Source organism: Myotis brandtii, unplaced genomic scaffold (genome assembly GCF_000412655.1).
Source record: "Myotis brandtii unplaced genomic scaffold, ASM41265v1 scaffold98, whole genome shotgun sequence".
Lineage (NCBI taxonomy): Eukaryota > Metazoa > Chordata > Mammalia > Chiroptera > Vespertilionidae > Myotis > Myotis brandtii.
In genome coordinates, this window is record NW_005372074.1 from 23,402 (window position 1) to 33,573 (window position 10,172).

At 36.8% G+C, this 10,172-nt stretch overlaps 1 protein-coding gene across 1 annotated transcript in view; it reads left to right on the top strand.

Moving 5' to 3' along the window:
* The window catches only part of LOC102251123 (calcium-activated chloride channel regulator 4), a 26,740-nt gene that overhangs the window by 15,460 nt on the left and 1,108 nt on the right, over positions 1 to 10,172 (top strand). The window contains exons 6-10 of the mRNA XM_005886393.1: positions 3,430 to 3,536; positions 6,100 to 6,315; positions 6,891 to 7,158; positions 8,074 to 8,244; positions 9,736 to 9,969. Of these exons, the coding sequence (XP_005886455.1) occupies positions 3,430 to 3,536; positions 6,100 to 6,315; positions 6,891 to 7,158; positions 8,074 to 8,244; positions 9,736 to 9,969 (996 nt within the window). The remainder of the gene's footprint in view (positions 1 to 3,429; positions 3,537 to 6,099; positions 6,316 to 6,890; positions 7,159 to 8,073; positions 8,245 to 9,735; positions 9,970 to 10,172) is intronic.

Here is a 10,172-nt window from a genome sequence, read left to right on the forward strand (position 1 = left end):
CTTGAATTTGGGGAGACTTTGCTTGTGACCCAATATGTGGTCTATTTTTGAAAATGTCCCATGTGCACTTAAGAAGAAAGTATATTCCGCGGCTTTGGGTGAAATGTTCTGAAGATGTCAATTAAGTCCATTTGATCTAGTGAGTCATTTAGGATTGCTGTTTCTTTGCTTATCTTTTTGTCGAGAGCCGTGGTCGGCAAACCGTGGCTTGCAAGCCACATGCGGCTCTTTGGCCCCTTCAGTGTGGCTCTTCCAGAAAATACCACATGCGGGCATGCATGTACAGTGCGATTGAAACTTTGTGGCCCGTGCACAGAAGTCGTTATTTTGTGGAAGAGCCACGCTGAAGGGGCCAAAGAGCCACATGTGGCTCGCGAGCCACGGTTTGCTGAGTTGCAGTTTGCCGACCACTGGTCTAGAGGATTTATCTAGTGATGTCAGTGGTGTATTAAAGTCCCCTACTATGATTGTATTGTTGTCGATCTCTCCCTTGATATCTTCCAGGAGTTTTTTTTATGAATTCAGTCCCTTGCTTTGCATCACTTTGTATATTTCATTCCATTCCCTACTGGCCTGATATGTTTCTGTTGAGAAATCAGTTGATAATCTAATGGGAGATCCCTTGTAGGTAACTTTCTGTCTCTCTCTGGCAGCCTTTAAGATTCTTACTTTGTTGTTGATGTTTGCCAATTTAATTATGATGTGTCTTGGTGTCGGTCTTTTTGGGTTCATCTTGTTTGGGACTCTGTGTGCTTCTTGGACTTGTGTGAGTTTTTTCTTCCCCAAATCAGGAAAGTTTTCTGTCATTATTTCTTCAAACAGGTTTTCTATTCCTTGCTCAGCTTCCTCTCCTGGCACCCCTATTATGCAGATATTGTTTTGTTTCGTGTTTTCTCCCTTAGACTCTCTCCTGCTTTTTAAGTTATTGTGTTGTGTTTGTTTGGGGTGTTTTTTTCAGTTACTGCTCTGCTTGTGTTGTTTCCTACCTCGTCTTCTAACTCACTGATGCAGTCCTCAGCTTCTTCTAGTCTACTGCTGATATTTTCCATCGTGTTCTTTATTGTTCTTTATGTCTTTCTTCATTTCTTCTTGATTCTTCTTCATTTCCTCTTGATTCTTACACATGTTGTTGAATTTGTCATCCATCCTTTTGTGTCCTTATAACCATTGTTCTGAATTCTTTCTCTGACAAATTGCTTGCCTTCATTTCGTTTACTTCCTTTTCTGGTGATTCTGCCTTTCCTTTTGCATGGGGGTTCTTTGTTTCCCCATTTTTGCTGTTCCTTTGTGACTGTTTCTATATAGTAGATCAAACTTGTTTGTCACCCAGGTTTTTTTGAGTTTGTCTTATATAGTAATAAAAGATGTTTTGTGATAAAAAACAAGCACAGAGAGTCCCAAACAAGATGAACCCGATAAGATCCACACCAAGACACATCATAATTACCATGGCAAATGTAATTGTAATAAAAGATGTTTTGTGGGACCCCGTGGTGCAATCTCTCAGGTCTTCTGGACTGGGTATTTTAGGGATGCCCCTACTTGGTATATCCTAGGGATTCCCCGTACTTGGTGTAGTTTTTGTCCTGTTCATGGATGGAGTTTCCTACCAGGGTGTCTAGTTATGTGGCTCACTTTCTACCAGGTTGACTGAATAGCACAAAATACAACTCGACAAGACATGACACAAAGGAAACAAAACATAAATGTACTCATGACACTGATAACCCCAATAAAAGTGACCAACAGAGAAAAGAGAATTAGGAAAGGGAAAGGAGAACAAAAATTTTATTGAGAAAAGGAAAAAAATGTAATAGAGAAAAGAAAAAGAAGAAAAAGAAAAAATAAATGGGGAGAAAACACCACAAAACAAACAAATAAACCAAAAAAAATGCAAACAACAAACACCCAGAAAATGGGGTGCAGAATCTGTAGAGGCAGAGTTTATATACGGAAAGTAAGGTTAAGTAATTGAATGAATAGGGGAAGGACCATGGTTCAGTATAGAGTAGGTAGAAAGAGAATGAGTGGATAAAAAGAAAAGAAAAAAATCAATAAATAAAATAATAAAAAGATTTTTTAAAATTTTTTTTAAATGTACCTATTTTTTCAAGAGTTTTTGGAAAAGAATAGAGGAGAGAGCAGACAGGCTTGAGTTTAGTGAGTTAAACTAATTAAACAATTAGGAGAAGAAGAGATAAAAGAGGAGAGGAAAAACAAAGGCATTAAAAAATTGACTAGCAAAGAAAGAGAAAAGAGAAGGTTGCATGGACTTGGAGCAGGGGAGAGGAAATTAGATACATGAGTAAGCCAACAAAGACTACAATAATAATAACATGTCAATAAAGCAGATAAAGGGCAATTTTTAACAAAGGATAAAAATAAAGGAGAGAGAAAAACTAAAGTGGGGACAGGAGCAGAGAAAACAGGATGAAAAAGGGAGAAGTGAGGAAGAAAAGGGTGGGCAAAAAAATAAAATAATGATCAAAAATTTAAATAGAATAAATAAAAATAATACAAAAAAGATTTAAAAAAACAACACAAAAAATAAAGAAAAGAAATTCTAGTAAAAGATTAAAAGGTGAAGTGTCGTTCGCTTTGCTGAGTTTTAATGCCCCATGGGGGCTGGTTTAAGACCCCACTCTTCTGTTCTGTCTGCCACTTCTCAATTTCCTGTTGGATAGTCAGCACCGTGTTGAAGTTCCAAGAGATCCACCGCTCCCCTGTGTCTGTCTCCACAGCCTTGGTTGCAAGCAGGCAGGACCAATATGCCCGCTTTGCCTATCTGCCAGCTGTCAGTCTTAATCACTCAAGCACCTTATACACTTGCGTTTTAAATGCCTAGTTGTACAAACTTGCATAGTTTCAAAGTGCTTTAATGGCCACTGTAAAATTTATTTCTGTCTCAAGCCCCCAAAAGTAGTAATTCTTTTGGACTTGTCTCCATTGTTTACTGTTTTTCTATCTCCTCATTGCCAGCTATTGTCAGAATACCTCAATATGGCATCTCTTGAACCATCCTAGTTTTCTGATTCTGATCCACTGTGGCTGGAATACCTGAAGGCCAACATTGTTAAGAACCATATCAAAAATAAAAATAAATAATTCCCTTAAAGAGCTTCGTGAAGTCTGTGAGCTTTAATGTATGGAATTTTAACATCTTTTTTTATTATTATTATTCCATGATTATTTGATGCATTTCAACCAGCTGAACTTTCTATAAGTGAGGTATAAAGTTAGCTTACACTTTCTGGTTTTGACATTTTTAAGTTAATGTTTCAGAGTTAACCTTTACACTTATCTGGTTTGGGTCTATTTTAGTAATATATACTGAAACTATTATTTTGTTTACTGTTACCTTAAAAATCACTAAATTGTGATGAGTACTATTTTCTAGAAAGCAACCTAATAAATATATTTACATTTTAGGAGGAAAGCATTTGTTTGTCTCAGATGAAGTCCAGAACAATGGCCTCATTGATGCTTTCGGGACCCTTGCATCAGGAAATGCTGATATTTCCCAGAAGTCTATTGAGGTCTGAGTTCCAATTCCAGGTTTTTGTGTTTGTATTTAGCCATACCAAGTAAAATACTTTGGTTATTATAATTTTGAGTTCTATATTTTCTCAAAGTAAGTTATTAATTAAAATCAAAAGTAAGTATGTAACAGAAATTCATGGCCATTCTTTAGATATGGCCAAATTAAGTAGTGAAATAGATTTTTTTTCTATTTCTTCTTACATAGAGTTTGGTTAAGGAATAACATCAAAATGTTAAATTTTTCCCTAGTCAGTTTGGTTCAGTGGACAGAGCATCAGCGTGCAGACTGAGGGTCCCGAGTTCGATTCCAGTCATGGGCACATGCCTGGGTTGCAGGCTCAGTCCCCGGTAGGGGGCCTACAGGAGGCAGCGGATCAATGATTCTCTCATCATTGATGTTTCTATCTATCTCTTCCTCTCCCTTCCTCTAAAATCAATAAAAATATATTTTTTAAATGTTAAATTTTTCATAAAATACAGACTTTGCCCACTAATACAGCATCCATTTTTCTATGAATACATAAAACTATATCATACTTTCAAGATTTCTCTCACCCTTCACTGCTGTGAAATAAATTTAGGTTAGATGAATGAACTCAAGAACCTGGATTAGAAATGGAAGAAAAGTATCTTAGAAATTTATCCAAAGAAAGAGAATGAATAATCATTACAGATCTAAAAATTATGGTTTACTTTTTGTCTTCAACCACTCTTTTCACTGGCTTTCTATTTTATTCATCTCTCTTCTGAACCCAACTCATTTTTTCACCTGTGCTTTAATAACACCCTTATTTTCTGTTACTTAGATTCAAAAACTTTGACTAAACTTTGATTCTTCATTCATGTCCAATGTAAAATGTCAATGCAGACTTTCAATTTCATTGAAAGTATTTTTTACAAAATTCTGTTTTTATCCCTATCCATTCCCACCAAATCTACATCTTCCAGTTCATTGGGTCTATGCCTACATTAAAACTTGACATGATCACCTAAACAAAACTATTTTCCTCTGGTCTCCAACAGTGAAGAGCACATAAATTATAGGATGCCGGATTAGGATTGTATGTGCAGGTTGATGTTGAGATCTGGTTTGTAGCTTCACCTTGCAAACAGATCAAAAATTCATCTGGGATCTAGCTTGGCAATGTATAGAGAATAAATTGAAGGAGAATAAAACTAATTTCTGAGGGTTTCAATCTGGTTGACTTAGAAAATGATGATACTACTATCTAAAGTTAACAAGTAAAGAGGGAGAACTGATCTTGAAGATATTGTTTTGTGTTCTGTTTAAACCTTAGTGATTTTTAGTGGATGGTGGGACATTAAAATGGCATATCCTAAAGAAGTTTTAATGTAAGAGTGGGACGTGGAAAATCGGCCAGAAAAAAAAGGTCATTTGCATATAGGAAGTGGTCAGAGTTTTAAACGTGAACTTCTTAAACTGTATGGAAGGGGCAGAAAGGTTTTGTTTCCCTCACTTAAAATGGCAGCTAGAATACAGAGGAAAGGTTGCCTTCCACTCTTTACTCAGTTATTGTCCCCTAGTACTGCTATGTAGTCAAAGCTTTTTAACTTTCTTACACCTTCTTGATAGGGAGTCTAAAAAAAGTCACGCACATTAAGATTAACTTGATATTACTTGGTCCACTTTACAGAGGACTGAGATTTTTGACATTGCAATGATGTTTCAATGGTAGAATTCACTCTCTTATCTCAGTACTGATATGGAGATATTTTTGGTTAAGGACTAGGTTAGAATAGAAGTTGAATTTCCCATCATTTCCTGGAATGACACATCTGTAGAAAGCACTTTCTTTGTCAGTAGATAAAATTCGCTGTACTTGACTAAGAGCCATCCTCAAAATCTTGAAAAACTTTCTTTGAGGCTCCTCTCAAAGAAAAATCCTAACATGCACTTCTCAATATTCCAACCTTCATAAATATCCTTTTGCCCTATTTACACTCTTGCTGAACATGTTTATTGTTCAGGGCTACTAACTCTAGGATGTGTGAAAAAGTCCGTGAAGTTTTCACATCAGGAAAATATCCATGAGGGCTTGTCTCATTACTTGCTGGTCCTCACCTAACTATGTCTCTACTCAAATACTAGTACTGTAGCCACCATCATGAAGATGGGTAAACTGAGGGTTTCTCTCTCTCTCTCTCTCTCTCTCTCTCTCTCTCACACACACACACACACACACACACACACACACACACACTACAGCTAGTTCTTTGACATTGTAGCAACCTTTAATGCTAAAATCTCAGATGGGTGTATACAAAAACAACTGGGAAAAAATAATACAGCCATGTCTCCAACTGTAAAACCCATTCTCCTGCTCTAGTGGTTTTAACTCAGATCCTATATGTCCATACTTTCTGACTAACAACTGTCACATCCCAATCAGCTTTCAGAGAGATCACAAGGCTACGGAGGTATGCCCTACATAAGCTTGTTCTCAGGCCAGTAATTAAGAACTATGTGTTTTAAAAAAGAAAAAAGAATAAAATTACTCTTTTCTCCAGTCACTAATTTTATAATATATATTTATACAGATTGAAAGTAAGGGATTAACACTCAATAATAATCACTGGATGAATGGAACTGTAATAATTGACAGCACTGTGGGGAAGGACACATTCTTTCTCATCACATGGGTAACACAGCAGCCCATTATTTCTCTCTTGGATCCTAATGGAACACCAATGAACATTTCCACAGTGGATGCTGCTTCCAAAATGGCCTATTTCAGTATTCCAGGAACTGCAAAGGTAAGCAATCATCTTTTTTATTTCCACATAAATCTGTTTCGTAGCTAAAAATACATTGTTTAATATCATAAATATGAGTACCAATACTTGTATCATCTTCAAAATTTAGTTAAAATACAATGTATTTTCTATGCCTGCATGGTCCTGAAAATTATGGTGGCAGGAAAAGGAAAGAAGAATGTATGCATTAGGAGGAAGGAAGAGAAGGGGAAAATTAGATAGGCTAAGAATAACTTTAAGGAGGCAATGCAGGGAATCTGTACAGCTTATTAGTATTACCAGATCATAGAATAAATAATTAAAAATCTCTGAACTCCATAAGGCCAAGACCAAGGCACTTTCCAAAACTTATTTTTCCCAGCTGAGATTTCACAAAATTTGTACACCATGCATGACAATAGCCAGGATGCCCTGTCCAAATTGCCTTGATTTTCATCCATTTACCTTAAAAAAAATCTCAAAAATTTCAAAACCCTGTTTATTCTGCAACATATTTCTAAGATTTATTTTAGAGTTAGATAATGGAAACACAGAAAATAGCTTGATCTGATACTCTACTTCCATTGAATTTTTAGGTGGGTGTTTGGACTTACAGTCTTCAAGCCAAAGCAGACTCAGAAACATTAACTATAACAGTTAATTCTCGAGCAGCAAATTCTTCTGTGGCCCCAATCACAGTGAATGCTAAAATGAATAAAGACACAAACAGCTTCCCCAGCCCAATGATTGTTTACGCAGAAATCCTACAAGGGTATATACCCATTCTTGGAGCCAATGTGACTGCATTCATTGAATCAAGTAGTGGAAAAACAGAAGTTTTGGAACTTTTTGATAATGGTGCAGGTAATTTACAGTGTTTTCCTTTTTTAAAGAATAAGCCTATATTTTCATAACTCAGGATATGTTATGGGTCCTGTGACAGTATGGGGGAGTGAGAAACACCAAGAAAATTGATGCAGATTGTGAACAACAGGGACAGCAGGAAATTCTATTCAGGTAAAACCTGCAAAGTGATTAGCAAGTGTCTTGCACATAGTAATACTCAATAAGTGTTATTTACTGTCATTAATGTTCGTCATCTAGACAACCAATGTCTATCACCAGATAGAAAGGTCTCACTCAACAAACTGAGAACAGCATCAAGAATTCTGAACAAGTGTTTCTTGGGGGCACATCATCAAGAAAGTCTGGCCAGAGAGAGTGAAACACAGCAGCCACTAGGGGTTAAGGGATAGAACCTGGGCCCCCAGCAGGGAAGAGGGACAGGCAAGAGTAATTAATTCCCAAACTGCAAATACAAACCTGGGAACTGAGGCTCAAGGGCAGGTAGAACTGCCACAAGACAGGAGGGGACATTACAACAGCATCAGATACCAAGTTTGACTAGCATGAAACAAGACACAGTGTGGGCCATGCTCTCTCCCTGGTGTGCATGGGTGAGCAGTGCTTAAAGATCTTTTTCACAGTCTGGGTTATTCTGGGAACTGAACCTTCTTTTGAGAGTTCAGTGAGCAAGGAAAAAAAAACAACAACAACACCAATTTGATAGACATCTGGATTACCATGGATTTCTATCAGTATCTTATGCAATGTAATTAATTCAGACCATTTATAATCCTATCATCAAGAGCTGGCCCCGTGAAAAATAGGTAGCTCATTCTAAGGGATATGCTTACAAAGGATATATGCTTGACTTGGAAAATGCATAAATTTCTTTTTCTTTACAATAATAATTCATTCCTTAATTTCTATAACAAGGTGCTGACACTTTCAAGGATGATGGGGTCTACTCCAGATATTTTACAGCTTATTCAGAAAATGGCAGATATAGTTTAAAAGTACGAGCTCATGCAGGAGCAAACACTGCCGCACGAAATTTAAGGCATCCACCAAATAGAGCTGTATACATACCAGGCTGGGTAGTGGATGGTGAGTAACTCATGATATCTGAAACACAATGCTGGCCGGAATACTTGTGAGTTGATATGGTTAAGGCTTCAAACATTTTACAACTCAAAGTATAGCTTTTCCCATTTCTGGAATGAAGTTCTCAGTCATACTGAGATTTGCCTTTAAATTAACCTATGCTTTGGTACAGTGTCTGGCATATAGTAAGCATTCAATAAATGTCAGCCATTAAATTAATTTGGAACACCTTACCTAAAGCAACCAATAATATGCAGATTTTCAACTAAGGGTGAAGGAAATAGGCTAATATGTTATGTACCTAAGCATAAGTCAGTGAGTAAACATTTATTTTGGATATTTTTATTAAGTCAAAAGAAAAATGTATTGAGAAAGGTGATGATAAGGATTAAGAATTTATTCCTTATTAATTTTCCTTTGTTTTGTCTCTTATCTTGTGGCTTTTCATGGGCTTTCTGTTGACAATTGGAATATAACCTGAAGTATTATTCCTTAGCACTTGCAATAGGGAGGAAGGGAAGAACATGGTACAGTGGTTAGAGGGAAACCAGAACCAATTTCTCCAGGTTTATTCCCAGCTTAAAGATAAATTGAGAAACAAAGAATTCCCATTAAAAGCATACATTGAATTTTATAATATTATTTCCATTCAGGGCAGCCTTAATTCCTTAGCAATTCATTATCCAATTATATCCTACAATTCATTATCCTACAATATCCTGTTCAGGATACTAAAGAAAACAAGTTTTCCCACCAATTGGATGCTTATGATTTTGTCACTAAACTTAGTAAAACATATATATATTGGGGCAAAAGTAGATTTACAGTTGTTCATGTGGAAAATAAAACAATAATAAATAATATAAGAGTAAACTCTGTTTTGCTTAGTAATATATATATAATATATAGTATGTATATATTATATATATTATGCATATATACATATATATAATATATATATATAATGGGGCAAAAGTAGATTTACAGTTGTTCATGTGGAAAATAAGACAATAATAAATAATATAAGAACTCTGTTTCATATACTCACAACTGTAAAATTACTTTTTCCCAACCCTTTTATATATATACTAGAGGCCCGGTGCATTGATTTGTGCATTGATGGTGTCCCTCGGCCTGGCCTGCACCCTCTTGCAATCTGGGAGCCCTCAGGGGATGTCAGAGAGCCAGTTTCGGCCCAATCCCTGCAGGCCAGGCCGAGGGACCCCACCTGTGCACAAATCTCTGCACCCGGCCTCTAGTATGCATAAAAGACCTTTGGTTAATCTATTCCCGCCCTCTCCCCTCCCTCCTTCCCTCTGAGATTTATCAGTCTGTTCCATGTTTCCATGCCTGTGCATTGAGTGCCTGCCCCCTGGTGATCAGTGCATGTCCTAGCTACTGGTCATATGGTCACTTAGGCTTTTATATATATAGATTCAATTGAAAATACTAGTAGTGCTGTGCTCATTATAAACAAGGAAATTTTTAATGCAGGGAAAATTGAAGGGAATCCACCAAGACCTGAAATTAATAAGGATACTCAGACAAATTTGGAGAGTTTTACCCGAACAGCAATTGGAAGTGCATTTGTGGTTTCAAATATTTCAACATTTCCCTTGCCTGACCTGTACCCACCAAGTCAAATCACAGACCTTGAGGCCACACCTGATGGGGATATGATCAATCTAACATGGACAGCACCAGGAGACAATTTTGATGTTGGGAAAGGTAAGGATGAAGTGTCATGCAGTATTGATTAGGTGAAATATGCTCATGCAAAAAACAAAAGTATAAGGGTGGATGGGAGAACAATTTTTAATTAATAACTCAGTAAAGTATTAATTTTATAATCTGACTAGAGGTCCAGTGCATGAAATTCATGCATGGGTGTCCCTCAGCCCGGCCTGCACCCTCTCCAATCTGGGACCCCT